The sequence below is a fragment of the Nothoprocta perdicaria genome, unplaced genomic scaffold (genome assembly GCF_003342845.1).
Source record: "Nothoprocta perdicaria isolate Ctin4 unplaced genomic scaffold, notPer1 scaffold_68, whole genome shotgun sequence".
Lineage (NCBI taxonomy): Eukaryota > Metazoa > Chordata > Aves > Tinamiformes > Tinamidae > Nothoprocta > Nothoprocta perdicaria.
Genome location: NW_020455954.1, coordinates 1,817,470 through 1,836,329, shown reverse-complemented (window position 1 = coordinate 1,836,329; position 18,860 = coordinate 1,817,470). Strand labels below are relative to the sequence as shown.

Below are 18,860 nucleotides of genomic sequence, written 5' to 3'. Positions count from 1 at the left end.
TGCTTCTGGAAGTATACTTCAATTAATAGCAAAGGCTTTTAAATTGATAATTCCTGAATTGGTTACTGGTCTTGAACACGGGAGCAAAGAGATCCAGTTCAAAGTTCTCTTGGAAAAATCCTGCATTTTTTTTTTCTTAAAGAAACATAAAACATCCAAACTTTTAGTTTATGAACGCTTAATAGAGAAAGGTTTGGGAATGCAAATTGAAGGATGATCACAGAAAAGCTATGTGTTTTCCATCACTGCAGCATAGCAGTATCACTGTTAATGATGAGAAATGTTTTCTTCCTTCTCTTTATTAACCTTACTGGCTCCAAACGTGATGGTGACTTCAGACACAGGTGCCTGTAAATCTGGTGCCTTAGCTAGGGTGTCAGCATCTCCCTCTTATCTCACAGCCCTCTAAAAATCCTGAACTATAAAGTTGTATATAATACTAGGACTGACTTCGTGTAGCATGACATTCACTCTCCAACTGCTATAGGCAAATACATATTTTCCTACGGAAATATATCCAGCTCTGCTTTTTACAATCCAGTACTACTAAGTGGACGTTGTTCTGCAGTCTCCACGCTCTGGTTAGAAACCTTTCTTCCTGAGGCTCATTCGTGAGCAGATGTGATCCACGTGTTTAAGAGCTGTAACAAGCTGAAAGACACTGATGGAAAATCTAAGGCTTGAAGGAATTTCCTCATATACTGCTACCTCTGGGAAGAAAAGCAGCTTCTTACATTAGGTATGCAGTTGCAGTGATTTTTTTTGCTTCATGGTTTTCCAGAAGCTTAATGGCAGGGAAGGTCCATCCCTGATGGTGGCCCCCTAAGAGCGTTTCAGGTGCCACCTGCTCCTGTGTGGGGGGCAATGGCTGAGTGGCCTTTGGGGCATGGACTGATGCTTGATTTGCGCTCATTGAAAGCTCTTGTACTCCTGTAACACCTTTAAAAAAGATCTGTGAAGCTCTGGGTATTTCTGTATCAGTGACAGCAAGTGAATCGTGAGTGTCTCCAATTGACTCATGCCGGTTTCCTCAAAGCTGGTGTTACAAAGCTTTCAAATCCTGTTGCCACAAAGAGGCTTTGACATACCTAAGATATTCAAGTAGTCTTCACATTTGCTAAGCTCTTACAGCATCAGCCCATACATCTGAAATCCAAGAGAGCACAAGGAAAAGTACGAGAGGCTTTAAGAGAGCCTGCCCTTCTATGTAAAATTCAAGTACGTGATATGAGAAAAAGGCTTCCTTTCATTCCGCCTGGCAATTCAAATTTAACAGATCCATACTATTTGTAAGATAGCACTTTGCTCTAGATGAAAAAGAAAGCAAGCGCTAAAACCTGCCATTTGATATGTCACGTAGCTTGCTGCTGTGCTGCCATTCCCTGCTTGCACCACCCCTTGAGTATCCCAAAAGCTTTACTGAGCATATTTTAAAGCAAGTGAAACTGGGTTGATGTGAATCAGGTTGATATCCTGCCCCTTGTAGAACATCTCTTTTTCGCTCTAGCCCTTGCTGCCAGCCTGGCTTCAGCCAAATTCAGTCTATTAAAATTGCTGTCTAGCATGTCCTGAAAGCAACGGAGCAGAAAAACAAATCCCTCATGGAGAGGGAGCTGCTGGAATATGCTGCAGGTGAGTGGAGAGTGATTCAAACACGAGGGCTGAGTGTGCAGTCACTGTCTGCAGGGCGCTATGCTCCAAGCTGCTGACTCCGTTCAAGTCAACAAAACCTAGAGCTCTGGACATTTCAGAGGAAATGACAGCAACGGAAGAATTTTCTCTGGATTACATTGGAAAAAAAGGTAGCAAAGTAAATCAGGTTAATATGTTGCTTGAACTGCATACCAGGTGGATCGCCAGCAACCTCTAACACCAGCACAAAATACTTAGGGCTCTTCTTTTCAGCGGCAGAGAGGGCCGTGCAGCCGCCCTGGTAGGAAGGGTGGCCTGTTCCTCTCTTGATATTCAACAACTGCCCCGCACCGAGATAGGCCTCGGGTCCCACCAAATGCTGCTCCTCAATCCTCACCTAGCCTCTGTACTTCTCTTCAGTTACTGTGTTACTCTGTTGGAATTTCCATTTCCTCCTTTCTAGCCTTCACATTAAAGACTAATAGCTGCTTTCCTCTAGGAGAGTTGAAGCAATGGGCATGAGTTGCTTCTCTTAGGCTCTACACAGAGCCTGAACTTGCTTCAGCGGTCAGTTGAGGAGGGCAGGAATCGCTTTCAGCACTCGCATTCTGTTTCCCAGGCTTGTGGTTTAGCCCGTTGTTTTACATTTGCTTTCAGTACAGCCAACTTTTTTGTTTATCCCAGAGCAATGCAGGAAATTCTTTAACTTCTGGAAATGAAATGCCCTTGGGAAAAGGGCATTTTAATCCCCTTAATGGCCCTTGGGGAAAAAAAAAAACCCTTTTAATATCTTTTTTAACACCAACGTGCCTTATTTTTCTACTTTTCTACTGCTGGTTTTACAGAGAAATACCCTTTGACTCCAGTGTTGGTTTGGGCTGTGATTTATAATTTTTAAATCATCTCAGAGCCATATCCAGACATGGATCTGCTGGGGCATAAAACTTCCTCGGGGTGCAGCAGGGTCCTTGTGCAGGGATCAATGGCAGTGCATGACGCCGGGTGAACAGCTCTTCCTGAGTCGCACTGTAAGTAAAGAGAAATAAAAAGAGTCTCTGCTTGGTGTCATCCAGCGGAGGTATTCTCCTCTTGGCCCAGCTTGGCTTGAATGGAAATTTTGGAAGCAGGGAATTTTTTCTTTTGGACAATTGAGCCTGCCAGCTGGTGCTTATTCTGAGTCTGTTCCTTGTCATTATTTATTCACTTGTGTGTGTGTGCCTTTTGTATTGTGGATCCACTGTATGCTCGTTGCTTCAGGACAGGGATTTTCAGCTTTTTGCACTTGCCCAAGGCTGGCTGCAGTTTTCAGCAGGTATGCAGCTTAATGTCAGATGAGATGCAGAAAGGAAGTAATAATTCAAATGAATAATTCAACAACAGATATCACGTGTGCATTGTAATGGAGCAACCTGCTGTGCTGCGTCAATGTTCATGTCCATTATAATCTTTATAGCATTTCCAAATAAAAAATTGGAAGCCAGTTACTTACATACAGAAATAATCTTCACCTCTTCAGCTGCGTTACCACCACTGCCTTTCTGTGCCTGCAGAACGTCCGTGATGAGGATTTGGCAGGTGCTGCTGTGATGGGAATTTGCCCAGAAATTTATATTCATTGCTCTGATTAAGCAATCACTGCACAGTCCCATGGACATCAGCAGCTATTATGCAGCAGCTGCATAATCAGGGCTGTCCTGGAGTGAGGTGGGAAGAAGAAGGACACATGGTTGTCCCTGGTATTCACACAAATGCTAGGGGACACAACAGTGGGATGAAGAATTGTGTGCTTCTGGCGTGCAGCTGGTGGCCTGTGTTTTCCCCCTACTTGTCTACCAGGTGAAATGAATCCCACCCTCCAAACCTGAGCTGCTCAAATGGTTGAGCAGCTAAATGACTTGTCAAAACTCCACACCAAATACAGTGATAAAAAACATGAGAAGCTTCCAAGTGATCCAAGTCCATCCTCAGGTAAGAGGCATGACTGTCTGCAGCAATGCCTCTCTCTATACATCACAAGTAAGGCCTAAATGGCTTGGAGGCCAAAGGCTTGGAGTAGATGCTTGACTGGTGGCTAAACAGGTAAATGGACTGAGGTTAATCTCACTCCTTATCCAGATTTGTATAAACTGATCTTTTAGGCATTAGAACCTTTTCTGTCTTTGTTTGCCAGAGCCCTCCGCTATCTGAAATATCCTTGCCACAAAGAATTTTCAGGCTGGAATCAAATGGCTTTTATGTTCTCCGTGGGGCAGATTTTCCAAAAGTCAAATAAAACTCTGCAGTTCTTTCCTGAATATCTTCCCATCTGCCATTACTGCACTAGTGAAGGTAGAGTTTCCCTCCAGTGACCTCACCACTGCTAGCAAGGTAACAGCTCCTGCCTTCTAACCGGTACCTTCCTCTCAATATGCGCAAGGAAGTCATTAGCTTGCTTAGCCATCAGACTATAAAGGTTGCTGGGGTATTACCTATTGCATCCCTGGGAATCTTCTTCCTTTCCCTGCTCTCCATAATGGTTCCATGATGCTCTTCCCTGATGGTGCCTACAAAACAGCTGTAGAGAGGAAGCTGTGCTCTTACCCCTGAACCTTTTATCCCTGATATATGCTATGTAATGTGAAATGTGCAACCTTAGTATTGTACAGCAGGAGCTTTGTTGCACAGGTAGGGATTCCAAATTTCTGATGGCAAACCAGAGAGAAGTATAATCTGTCTCTGATTGCTACATATAGCCTATTGTATAACTGTTGTAATGCTAACTTTTATAGAAGGCAGACGTACAGAACCTGTATGCAGTGCCACCAATTTGTGCCTCATTTAGTGAGTGTTCATCTACTCTTTGACAATCCACTTGGCCTTGCCAAAGCAGCTGATTCCATCCTGTGCTGAGCTACCTAATGCATTTATTGGGATGTCACTGTGCCGTGTGGTTTCCTCATCCTCATCCTCATCCACATTTGGTCAGGTGCAAAACACCACCGGAAAAGACAGTGTTCAAACGTATGTGTAGAGCATGTTGAACCTGGGGCTGCTGCAGCCTATGACTTGAAAGCACGTCCATAATCTCAGGATTACTGCCTCCTAATACAGGAGGTATGAAGCCCTGGTAACACGAGACTACCGTGTGTGTGTGAGAGAGTTCCTGCCTTTGTGAGATGATACTTCCAATGCAAACCTCAGTAGCCATAGAAGCTTTTCTGTGTCTCACCTGTCAAATGGAAATAATGGAATTTATTCTCTCAGATGAATTCTGTGAAGATAGATACATCACAGCCTACTAAGCACTCATTTACTTCTGCAACGTGCAGCGTGCACCTCCAGGTATAAACAGTGGTTGTGAGAACTGATTTTAGAAAAGGCAGGAAAACATTAATGAATCTTTTCCATTTTCACTAACTTGTTTTCTAGGTTTTTCGGACCATGTTTGCTCTCATCTAAATGCAGTAAATGAAAAAAACAATAATAACAAAAAAAGCAAAAAATAAAATGGTGTTTTAATCACGAAATTAATCTTTACAAGCTCATTTCTATTGCACTTGTCTTTAACCCATCCAAGAACCTTTCCACTGTAGCTAGCACTGTCTTGCAGATTTATTAGTGCTAAGTCTTTGGAACAGAATGATTCAGATGTTTTTACTCCTTGGTATGTACGTATTCCCAGGTATGTATATATTCCCAGGAAAAAGAGAGGAACAGTCAAGCACAGCAAGGGTTGGCAAATGCTGGAACAATTTTAAAATAAAAGTAAGAAAAGTAGGATCACTGTTAGGTTGTGTTTTCAATAGACAAAAATCTCACTCCTGCTTTCATCTTTTAATTTGCTTTCAGTTTGGGATGGAAACAGGCTCTTCTAAGGTGAGATGCACTATGTTGTGAGCTTTGAGAGATTTTGGTGCATAGTAAAAAATGTAACAAGAACCTCTCCCCAACCTTCATGTGATTTTCTTTAAAATGTTCTGAAAACACAGATTAAGCAGGCATGTTTCTGGATGATTTCAGCCTTGTTGTTAACTCCAGCTGCAGTAGAGAAATTTTAGAGGTTTTTGGTGGTTGAAAAGTGAACTTCAGGAGTTTTGCCGTCATCCTTCCTTTCAAATTTTTTAGCTGAAATTCTGCTCGCAATGTCCTAGCACCACAAGCAGGCTCAGCAGCTTCCTATGACTCACCATTTTAAAGAGATAGGAACACAAGAAAAATTGCTTTCCTCCCTCATCTGAGTGATTTAAAACTGTATCACTAATTAACAGAGAATATAGTTAATGCCTGTTTAATTAATTTACTACAATTTTTGATGAAACACACTGCAATTACTTTTCCAAGCGGTGCAACATTATAGTAATGACTTTGAAGCAAGAGAAGGCAGACGGTGTATGGTTAGCTAGTTCTTACACAAAACCCTCTTCAGCGTGAAGGTCCCTTTGTGCAAATGCTGCTGCTGCTACAGGATCAGTCCTTCAAATGAAAAACCGGAGATGGCTCTTGTTCCTTTTTAGACTACAGCCCATCATGCATTCGGTAAGATGATCACACGCACCTCTGTGCAAGCTTCTTTCCATTGCTGCTTTTAACATTCACCAAAATGGCTATGGCAAAGGCTACCAGTAAATGCCAATACCAGGAAAGAGATTACCCTACTGGGTATTTTACATGCAAATATTATTTACATGCAACTATGTTTACAGTTATTTTTACCCTATTGTATTTTCGGATGACAGTCCAGTTTCCATCATTTACTACTTCGATGCTACTCTGTTAAAGCGATGTAATCTGGCACTGATTAAACTGTTTTCTTTAATCTTTAAAGTGTCTCAGGTTTGCATACATATTTGTTTTAGGATGATATATGACATGGAACTAATATTAGGGGCATTTTAAACTGTGTTCTAGCTATGTTATCTTCCTGTCATTTACTGTTTTAAACTGCCTTAATCTCTTCGGTGTTTCTGATTTCCAAGAAACATTACAGTGAACTTCAAACTCTTTTCAGAAGCAGTCCTTCTGCCATGAATAGATTTTCTTTGCAATCATGGTTATAGAAATCTGTGGCTTTAACCCCAAAAGAAATTGCACATGATGCCATGATGAAAGGTATGAATTTATGACAGCATTGATAGCTAAATAAATTTCTCCAAAACCCTTCCAGGTCTTGAAAATGGTTTTCTGATGGACATCTATCATATTGTTCCCGCCTGACTTAATGAACCACTAAAACAACTAATGTTTCCTGAACTCTCTCTTCTTTTTTTTTTAATAGCCTTATAGCTGATATTTTACTAATGCTGGACAAACTATGTGTAATAACTGGCTTTTTCTAGAACTGCTCAGAGAAACATAATTACAAAACCAACATCTTGCAAATATGTTTGCATGTTCATTTCTGAACGAAACACTGAATTGCTCATTGCAGTTGTCTAATCGGGAGCTAGTGACAATAAAAGTAACGACAGAGCAAATACTTGACCTCATCTCTCACTACAAATAATGATCTGGTCTTGTTACCATTTATAGTCAAACATTTAGCATTGTCATGTAAGTTTTTAATGATCTTTCTGGTACTTCAGACCATGCTGCTATTTCATGTGGAATTACATGCTACTCTCTCTCTATATATATGTAAACAATACTTAAAAATATAAAATACCTATTATACATATATATAAGTATATACCACCTCCTTTTTTGTTGCTGCTGAAAAAATGTTTTCTTTCATTTCAGAACTCTGAGAAGTTCTGCTGAATATCCCACCCGGCAATCCTGGCAGAAGGCAGACTTGCTGTTTTGATCAGTAACTTCAGCTCCCGACCTTCAGCCTCTCTTCTATTCCTTCCAGTGTCTCTGGATAAAGCTGTTTATCCTCCCCGCGACCGGCTTACCTATTATCTGCCTTGCTTAGTCTATCATAATCTCTAAGCAATGAATTGCATTTTATTAGTGTAGTAAATTTTGGTCCCTGCCAATTATTTCAGCTTTATTCAGCTGAGGCTGCATGGTGCTGTACAAGGCGTGGGAGCAACACTGCCTCCCACCTTTGCAGCTGCTCTTAACGACATTAGAGACAGGCAGGCTGATTTTTTTCAGTTCAATTTGCATTTACAAAGCTAAATCAGGAGGAGATATGAACTTCTGACATAGCTTTTTAAATGCAAAAAAATGAAACTGTATTAAGACAGTTTGGACACTACTGAGAGAAGTGTATGAGGTATGCAGGTCTTTTTCTTTCAAACTCAATTATTGTTTGCAGATGTATCTGGAAAGAAAGTACCTGGAAACTATTTTAGTTTCTTTGTGATACTTCAGAATCTAATTGAGGCTCTTTAGAATAACTTTTAGTTTCTCAGTACATATATAAAATGTGTAAAAAGTCCTTTGTGCTATTAGGATATTAGTTCTGCTGTTAGAGGTGGAAAGGGTAGGAGAAAGAACTACTAAAATAGTCTTTAAAATGAAGCGTCTTTTATTGTGATGAATGGGACCAGTTGATAAAACTTGTGATGTTGCCCTCATCATTCCTCTGCACCACGTGAATTGTGACATTATGGAGTGCAACTGCAGCTCAGATTCCTCTGGTTCACACCAGTTTTGCCATCACTCTGCTATGTTCAAGGCTGTTACTCTAGATTTGTTCCAGTGTAAATGATCGAAGGAGCTGGATACAAGGATATCTACTCAAATTACATGAGAAAACTTTTCTTGGTGTGCAGAGTGCATTTAGCAATAGCCTTCAGGTGACCTTCTAACTATTCACTTTTCTTCTAATTGCTGTTTTCTGACAAGTCTGAGGTTTAGCTAGTCATTGCAGCTGCACAGCTCATTTGAAGCACTTTTGCAAAGCTGATGAATGAGATAGGCTCAGTGTGGTGGAGAGGCTGAGAAAGGGCTAAGGTCAAGACTATCCTTGATCATTCTCTATCCCAAGAATTTGCAGTTGTCGAGAACATATATAATAAAAGTTGTGATACAAGAAGCATAATTTACAGGGCAAAATGAAAAGGAGAATACAACATGAAATAAATAATATGTATTATTTACATATCAGCAAAACAGAGTGTCTGTCAATATATACAAATATCATCTGTAATCAACTGCAGTGTGGGTCAAAACCTTGCATACCGACTTCATTTTATATTCTAATAGTGAGTTTTAAATAAATGAATGAACCTACTCAAAAACTATATATATATATCTTGAATTAAATACTAACGAGGAAATTAAAAGCTAAAAATTCCATTTATTTACAATATCATGGAACTGAAGAAAGTAGTAAGGAATAAGCATCTGACAAAACTGTAGTTTTTAGATTCTAAGGCTAGATTTTCTTTGTACTGTTGGTCTCCTGCCCTCACATCAAGGAGGAGCCCAAGTAGCAACAGGGATTTGCAAGGTAGAACCAGTTTCAGCTTCTTTAGGAGCAAGAAGTATTTTCCTTAGGAACTACTTAAAAATAAAAGGAAATGAAGGAAGGGAACCGAGACATCTTTGGCAGTGTTATCTTATATATTTCACATCTGATACTAAGATGGCTATTCCAGATGCTATGCATGTCCAGGCAGTTCTTTTTAAAGGATTACAAGAGTATTCCATGTTATAATTTCTTTCCACTTTCCTTTAAAAAAAAACTATTGTTGGTCTGCTTTGCCATGCTTAGTAGAGCAAAACACTGTAGCTGGGGATGTAAATAAAACCAGTGCTCTGGCCCTGTGACACAAAATTTTGCGTCTTTCAAATTGTGTCGTATTCTTGGTTAGCGTATTGACATTTCTATAAATTTAAATTTGAGATCTGTCTTATTTTCAAAACATCTGGCCTAAAATCGAATGGGGCAGATTTTTGTTCCTTCTGTTACTGAAGTATCTTCTAGCTGCAGTAGTCTCCACAGAGACAAAACAAAGGCCCCACCACTGCCACTACGTAACACCTTGCAATAGACGCATGGCTTTGGTGGACTGTGGCCATGTTCCCACCACACATACAGCCCATGTGAAAGCCAATGGCCCAAACTAGGTGACACAAGGCAGAAAGCACAGGGAGATGCTCAGAAAGAAATCAGTAAATCCCAGGATTTTGCTGGCAAGGGCATTTTGGGTCAGTGAGAATGCTGTATCTTGTTTCAAAATATTTGTTATTAAAGGGAATATTTCCACACAGGCTGTTCAGTCCCCTGCAAAGTAGACATTCCCTGTGTCTATTACGCAGCTGCTGTGGCCATGCTCAGTTACTTGGCAGCTTTCAAAGCCTGCCAATATTTTTTTGTCCCCTCAGCCTCAATTTGTTTTTAAAAGCGCTCCGGTAGTCACTGGAAAAGGTGTGAAGCAGCAAGTGAATAGTGGTGGGCTGGAAGCTATTTGTTGCTTAGGACATGCTGTGATGGGGAGGAAGTCCCAGCAAAAGCAGATGGCAACATCTAGGAAGGGGAATTAAAATAGACTTGCCTCTGTCTAACCCTCTCTGGCTGTACAAAGGAGCTATTGCCTCCGTGTGCTCTTGTGCAGGAAGGGGCGACGGAGGCAGAATTTAGCCTTCAAGACAATACTCCCTGTAACGTGCATCCCTAGCAGCCGTGGAAGGGGTTTTACCATCAGCATTTTGTGCTATAGAGATCCTGTTCATCTGCTTCACTCTCACAGCTAGAACACAGCACAGCCCCAGAGAAACTACCTCAGCCAGGATGACTGGGCCTCGCTTACTCTCATGTGATCTCCTTAGCTAACTTGAACTTTTTTAGTTGCTATTCATCAGCACTATTCCCATGCCTCTGAGGTCAGGTTTTCTTCAACAGTCAGAATTTTGATTCCTCTGCTTCCCTCTCAATATTTCATTTTATTGTCTCTCTGACTTGTACTTTGTTGAGCAGCAGCAGCAACTTGCTTGCTGCTGTTGGATCTTCAGATATTCAAGAAGGTTGCTCAGGCTGCAGGTTCTGCTAAGAACCAGAAAGCGTGGAAGGGCCCAGCTCATGTACCTCAGCCATGAGCTGGAAGCAGCACCGTGAGGTCAAGCCAGAAGAGTTTAAGCTCATGCACTTGCAGGCCTCATTTCTGACTGTGGCAGTGTTTGGATTGCGGAGGGTACATCCACCAGGACCTGGATTCAGGCCACACAGGCCTTGGCACAGCCTCAGATGGTTTCCATACTGAAGAAGAAATCAGTGTTAGTTGGGCCTTAACGATCCATGGACCGTGTGATACAGCAACATTGTTCTAAATTAGGCTCCATATTTCTAAGAGAAGTGTTTTTTTTCCTTCCTGCCTTATCCAACACTGGAAGCCCTCTGTCAGCAAACTGTGTATAATGGATTTCAGCCTCCTTGAGCTATACTAATATTATAGCTATGCATGGCCCTCTTTGCCTCAAGTGAAAACGTGATTTGCAAAGACAAAAATGTTCAGTCACTCTGGGGATGATTCTACCCAGTCAAACCCATGAGCTGCTTGACTTTTTTCTACACCACTGTTTCGGTTATTGTTTTCATATGCATTTTAGCTGTGGAAAATAAATGAAATAATAAAATAATATACACTTGCATATTTTTTAATGCAGGAAGATCCCAAACATCTTCACAATTTATAGACTAATTGTGCTGTCGTTCTTGGGACAGTTTCTTACATGCAAGCTCTCTGCAGTAAGGAGGCGGAAAGTCTGTGTTTTTTCACAGACCCTGATAGGCAAGAATCACTTTCCTATCCTCACAGAATAGCTTCTTCTACAACGGCTGTGGTTTTTACTGCCGGAGTACAAAGTGGAGAAAGCTAACACATTCATTTAGTGAAAGAAGCAAAGAAAATTAGGAGGCGTAAAAACTTAAGTGTTGAATTTAGAAGTGACACGAATGGGTAGCTGAATTTCTTCTGATGGTGGTGGGTTTGCTTGGCTTTTCTGTATCAGTTGAGTTATGGAGGTTTCGGGATGATTACTCTTGTGATAAATCAATACTAATTTGAAAACAGAATGGGAATCCAATGACAGGTTTTAGAGCATCATGTCCAGAGTTCTTGACATTTATCAATAATGCCCCCTCCTTCACACTGAAAAAAAAAAATCAATCAGGGCAATCTCCTCTTACAGCAAATATTTCAAAATATCTGAGTAGGCATTTTAGAACACAGCTATATATGATATGAGGAATTCTTCAGCAATCTATAAAGTTGAATGGCCTCAGTTTTCTACCGTTTTCATTGACTAGAAGCAGATAAATAAGTAGGCAAGGTATCCCATATATCTTATTTTGTAGTATGTTTCTTTGTATGTACCTTTCCTCACATCTTTGTGTGCTTTACTTCTGGAAAAACCAAAGAATTACATATATACCAACCGATTACTTCATAAAATGGACAAAAGGAAACAGGGGAAACCCCATAAACTTAATACAATCCTGTGGTAAGCTTGATTTCTGTTTCTATTATTTTGAGTATGATAAAAATCCTGTATCCAGGTCAGACACTACAGATTATCCTTTTCTACGAATAAGGAGAAAACTGGTCAGTGATCATTGTACTACTGCTTGAGTACTTGCATAAAGTCAATTTATGCTTTGCAGTATTTTTTAAGTTTTTGTAGCATCATATGACTGTTCACAGAACAAACATTAATTTTTGGATCACATATAAAAATTAGGACCTATGAAATTGGAGAAGAGACATCTGTGAATGCAGCATTTCTGTCATGAAAACTTCTGAACTTTGGAGGGAAATGGTTTCAGCAGTATGCAAGGTTTGTTTGTTTGTTTGGCCTTGGTTTTTATGCATGTCTCAGGATTATAATTTATTTTTTCTTTATTTCCATAAAATATTTTCTTGTTGCTGAGTCGACAGAAATTCATCTATGAACAGACACTATACTTCTGGTAAGATACCACCTTTATGTATCTCTATGAGTGTGTGTGTGTGTGTGTGTGTGTGTGTGTGTGTGTGTGTGTGTGTGTGTGTGTGTCTTTAAAGAAAAATGCTTATTTTCTTTATGGTGTGGAAAGCAAGGATAAACTCAGGGTAGTTTATAAATGCCCAAACAAACCGAAAAGGTTTGTTCACAAACTGGAATCCTGCTATTACCAAAGCATCTGCAGACATTCATGCCATCATCTGGAATAACGAATATTCAAGTATAAAATACAAAAATAAAGGATATTAATAATTTGAGCAAAGAAGTTTTTAAAACTCGTGATGGAAATGTTCCATCTGTTAAGTTCATTGCACTTCTTCACCGATAGCATGATTAGATTTTAAGATGGAAATACTGAGGTCATTCAACAAACACAGGCTACTGCAGAAGCAGACTCTGAAACTACACTTAACTACACTTTATATGGCAATATCACCATATTTTCTTGTATATAACCTGCAGATTATCTGAAGAGAGAAATAAATAGCCAGGCTCCTTAGTGACTCAGCACTTGCTGTAGTACCCAGTCTGACAATTCTGAGGGAGCTGTTTACTCAGAAACCTCTTCCACACGTTAAACACCTTATCCCTGATGACCAAGGACTGCTGTTTTTCCTCTGTTCCTTCTCAGTGCCCAGCATAGATCTTTTGAGATATCTATGCACTAATTAAAGGACTGCAAGTTTCTGAAGTTGCAGGTTATAAGCTTGAAAATACGGCATCTCTTGCAGCGCCTTCCAGGAAATAAAAGGGTAAATATGGATTTACTAAAGAAAACACCTACTTGCTTCTACCATTGAGCAATAAAAGCCATTAGAAGAAAATAAATAATGTTATAGGGACGGAAGGAAGCACAGACAGGGTAGTAGGCAAGGGAATGAAGGTTACTGAAGCGACTCAGCAATGCCCATCTCCTGCAATCACAGGAAAGGAGCATAGGGGATATGCTCACCTGATCCTAACATACAATCCTCGCTTAATGCTTTGAAAAAAAAAATGCAAACAGAACAAAAATGTCAGTAATGGAAAGTGATCAAGAATCCTCTAGAATTTGTTTGAAGGTTTTTTTTTTTTTTTTTTTTTATTTGTAATGCTATATAACAAGGCTACCAACCAGTATAAAAAGGCCTAACATTTTAATTCTACCTACCTATATGCAGCCACTCATTTCTTTTTATGCACACACACACACAGACACACACAGAAGACACACACACACATATTAAACTAGGATACAGTCATTCTACTGCAAATGTTAGTCCTAGCTGGCAGGACTGAACCAGCTGACTGAATTTCTGACTGAACACTGGGAATTCAGTGTGTGAAAAGCGCAGGGATTGAGAGAAGAGGAAGAAGAGGAGGAAAGACAAAGAGAAGAATTGGAATAGAGCAGGAAAGATGACCAAAAAAAGGATTAAAAAATACAAGAAAAAAAGAAAAACCTGCAAGAAGAAAAACAAGAAGGATTGGCAGAAAAAAAAACAAAGGAAAAGAAGAGTAATAGAAGAAAATGGGAAGAAAGAGATATGGAAAAGTAGAAAAGTGGGAGACCAAACAGAGAGAAGAGGAAGAAGAATGGATGGCATAAGAAGAGGAGAAAGGGAGAGGGAGGATGAAGAGAAGGGAGGAGAAAGGAACAAGTAGGGAAGAGGAGGCAAGGCAGGAAGGACAAGGAAGGGGAGCAGCAGGAGAGGGGCTAAGGTTTGCTTCTACAGTTACAGTCATTCCACTTTAAGTCAGTGTTTTAATTCATCACAACTCTAAAGTGTTTGGAAGGTTTTGGCATGAATCAAGACTGCAGTGGTAGCAACAAAAAACACTTCTTGGCACAGTCACACTGAGTGGACCCACAGGTGTAGTATTTCATTTTCTCAATGTCCATATATTGATCGCAGTATTTACTTTAAACATGGCCCTAAATGTAAATGCCAAATGCTTAAGCATAAATACTATTCCCCCTCAGATTGTTTTCTTTAAAAATACAGAAAGTAAATAAAAGCCCATGCTAGTATCACACAGAAGTAACAGTTTAAAAAGTCACATGTGTACGTACACATATCACGAAAAAAAGCATTTGCAACACCTTTTATTTGGGTTGTCATTTTGACGCAGACTGTGCACGATGGCGCTATTCTTCTGTCATTAACTTAGTTACTGAGAAGTATATTCAGTTTCCAAGAACTTATATTTTTTTCTATCTGTGATCCCAACACTGAGACCTAAACGTTTCATCCAATGCAAACCGGAATGGGCACAAGGACTTTCACATCACCTGCAGAAAGCACTTTTATTCCAGAAGGGGAATTATTGAATTCTATACAGAATCCAATCCCCAGTGCTGGAGTTCTGCTGAAAGCCTTTAGAGAATGGAAGCTCTGTAATCAGGCAGGAGTGCATCCATATTGGACAGGCAAAGCTTTGGGATCTCATCAAGTGAACTGACACAAAGTACAAGCTAACATGGGGCTACCTGTGGTTATAACAAAACACAAGAAATTCTCCTCCTTACGTAGCCTTACCAGTGGTCTTGAACTCTTTGGGCAAGGCCTGCTAAAATGCTTAAAGTAGCACTGGATAAATGCATCCAATAAAACAAAGCTAAATGACTAAATCTCTCACTGATCCTATTCCCTGGTCATTTTGTCACTACCTTTACTAATATCAAAACCCTTTTCTGATCTAGATTTACATTTGAAATTAAAAACAAGTCACAAAGTAAAAGAAAAATTAATATCATCATCCTATTTGCAATACAATGATATCCAAGGCTTTCATCAGATCTTCAGATGATTATAGTGGCTTTACATGCTCTAGAGCATCAGGAACTCCTGCCAAATTTTTTGCCATGTCATTTTTTGATCGCTTTATTTTGCCAAAACTTAGCCCTTGGCCATTGGGAATGCTTCCAATCCAATATCCAATGCCACCTTTGTATCTGCCTTTAACTTCTCCAGGTCTTGCTCCAAAACATGCACAAATCTGACATGCTTTTTTTTTGGTAGCGTTTGGTGGCATCCTTATAGTAGCCCACTTGTGTCATCCTGTCAAATGAGATTAAATGTTGCTTCTTTGGGTTTGCAAATAAAAAATTAACCTGATTTTCATCTTGTTTCTGTTTCTGACACTACAAATGGTGTGGATTTCTGAAACTGAAACTATTTCAGCGCTATTATACGTAGAGTCTTTGAACCAACACATATATGTGGCAGTTAGTCCTTGACACCAAATTAAAATTAACTTTATATTCTTCAATGTAGAAACAAAGACTTTTTGCATTTATTTGTACTACAGTGCAGCAAAACTACTTACCCCCGAAAAATGGCAGTACTTATTTCCCCAGGACACCAGTACTGAAATAGGACTTAAAGTGTTTCAGAATAGGGAACCAATCCTAATTCTGTAAGATGATACCTGATATAAAGAATCGTGCGCCAGCTACTCAAATGATACCACTCAGCACTGCTGAATTTGCAGTCATGTTTCCAAATACAGGCGACTGTTCACAGGATAGATTAAAAAACAGATCCCAATATGGTGTAACTTACTTACCAGGCAGATGTACTCTGAAAGGACATCAGGGGTGGGCTTAAAGCATCTCCTTTTAAAGTATGTACTGTCTGTGATGTTTGAGGCTGAGTTTGAGGCTGAGGCTGTGTCTCTGGCTGAGGCTGTGTCTGTACTTGGCTTGGATCCTGAGCAGGGTTAATCCATCGGCTCTGTCCGTGTGTCATCCACTTTCCCTGGATTCCCCACCGTGCCAGGTAAAATTTGCAAATATCATAGTTCATTGAAGAGTAATATAAAAGGTCCAGTACCAACAAGATCACCACAAAAAAGCCATAGATCCACACTCCTAACAGTGCACTGTAGTTGCTATGAAAGAAGAAGAAGGGAAAGCTAAAAAATCGTCTAATATGTCAACAATAGTCATTGCATCAGCTGGTTAAGGTTATTTGCTTCATTTATATTTATATACATATATATAATATGCACATATACACGCATGCATACATACGCAGATGGACAAAACTACATTTTATTTTAAAGCGTGCTTTATTTAAAAATATTTGTTATTTTAATCCATCTCTACACTGTTGTATGCATAGCATGGGACATTTTTAGAAACAACATCCTCCCTCGTCCTGCAGATGCTTCTTTATATACAAACTGCTAGTGCATAAATTTGGTGTATGATTAATTTCAATACTTGAAGTAAGGTCTGGTACACACACACAAACTTGATGGGCCCAATGGCTTTTATTCTGCAAGCTCTCACTCTGAGAGTCACCCTGTCATCCCACTGAACACGACAGGGCTTTTCCATGACTACGGATTAACATGCATAGTAATAGGAAAACCTTAAGATCCCTTAATTTGCTGGTAATAAATTTAGGAAGGCAGAATATTGACAAAATTGTATTACAGAATCAATTCAACGGGAAGAAAAATATGGACTATGTTTATATGTACATGCTAAAATATATAGAAGGGTAAGACAGTGAAAATTATTAGCTATTGTTCATTACAGTAGCTCACGGAGCTTTAAAGCTAGGACAGATGACTAAAGATATTAAAAGATAGGGACAGAAAAGAGGTGAAAAAAGTAATAAGGGCAAACCTTTTTGGAGCTAAATCTTCTCCAGACTTTACCCTGACCCTTCAGTTCAGCTTGACAATTTGCACAACTCTTTCACTTACAGTTAAGAATAAATAAATAAATAAATAAATAAATAAATACAACTCCACCAGGATTTAAAATAAGAAATCAGATAAGAAATTGGAATTTTAATTTCTCTGTTGCTGCCCATCAACACTTAGTGAGACTGATTCCCCTCTCCTGTGAATCTCCTCTCCACCACACAGGCAGAACTCTGTCAAATTAAATGACAGTTAAGTGGGAAAATGACTGACAGTAATGAGAGGAAAATCGGACGTGCTAATGGGTCCTTCCTGTGTAGCTTTCGGATTATACAGTAAATTTCCAGGAGGATAGAAAGTAGACAGACAAAGTGGACTACTTCTGAAAACCCTTACCTAAAGGTAAGACTTGCATGGAGCCTAACTTGCCACAACCATGAGTAGATCTTGGTTGTGCATTAAAGTCTTTGCAGCCTTAGCACTCAGAAGCGTATCATAGCCAGGGTACACCAGGCTTCTCCCTAGTGTTACCTGGGATTTTATTTAGAGTAAACTCTTCTATATACTACTAATGTAAATAGTATATAGTGTTCTGCAGTTCCCAGGAAGAAATTTCCTGGGACAAGTCACTAGTAGGATCCATTTTATGCACAGGTGACCTGTATTTAATCCGTTGTGAAAACAGAAGTATCAGAAATCATAGTGCTTTTGTTTTGGCAACAATTTGAAAGGCAGGACACTTCTTTACAGTTGCCTCAGAATAATTTCTTTGTATTTTAGACATTTAGTTTTACCCATCAAAATTTTGCAAAGTGAAAATTAGAGCTATTTTGTGCGTTCCAATTTAAAGTAACAAGTTATTAATCAGGCCATATGTGAGTCCTCCATCTGCTCTTTCTAAATAACATCTGTTTTTTACAAGTACAAAACTGAAAGACTGCTTTATTTTAATAAACAGACAGTGGGACAACAGCAATATCAAAAGGACCTTGTGAAAAATCACAAACAAAATAAATAAATGGTATGTTTTGTACACAGAGAAAAATTACATATCTTGTTTTTTTTTTGTTACTCAAATTAACAGGGTCCAATATATTTATTTTGCTGATGGTTACTAATAATATCAATATATAAAACTTACCTATAAATTAAGAAATGGGAATACAATAACGTAGGACTTGCTCTCATTTCATTTAACTGTGTAATTTAATTATGATTTTCATCTTACTTCTTGATTCACTAAAACTTTTGCACAAAGTTTCACTTCAACAAAAATAAAGTATGAATAGACTCCAAATCTATTGAGAATCAAATTTGGAGGGTTTAAGTATTCATGGACAGAAACAAGTCAGAAAAAATGTTTTGATGTGGTTGCATCTACTCCTCGCATACGCTAAAGGAAAACTCACTCATTTTTCCTGACTCTCCCACCCTCCTAATCTGACATTTTTCTGATTTCCATTTAGAATCATAGAATCATAGAATCATAGAATGCCGAAGGTTGGAAGGGACCTCAGAGGTCATCGAGTCCAACCCCCCTGCTCACGCAGGGTCACCTAGAGCACGTGGCACAGGGCTGCAGCCAAGCGGGTTTTAAAGATCTCCAAGGAAGGAGACTCCACAACCTCTCTGGGCAGCCTGTTCCAGTGCTTTGTCACCCTCACAGTGAAGAAATGCTTCCTTAAGTTCCTGTGGAACTTCCGATGCTTCAGTTT

At 39.5% G+C, this 18,860-nt stretch overlaps 1 protein-coding gene across 1 annotated transcript in view; it reads right to left on the bottom strand.

The window, feature by feature from the left end:
* Positions 1–16,052: 16,052 nt before the first annotated feature.
* SHISAL1 (shisa like 1) overlaps positions 16,053–18,860 on the bottom strand; it is a 12,485-nt gene continuing 9,677 nt past the window's right edge. Inside the window, exon 3 of the mRNA XM_026050329.1 lies at positions 16,053–16,380. Coding sequence (XP_025906114.1) covers positions 16,053–16,380 — 328 coding nt within the window. The remainder of the gene's footprint in view (positions 16,381–18,860) is intronic.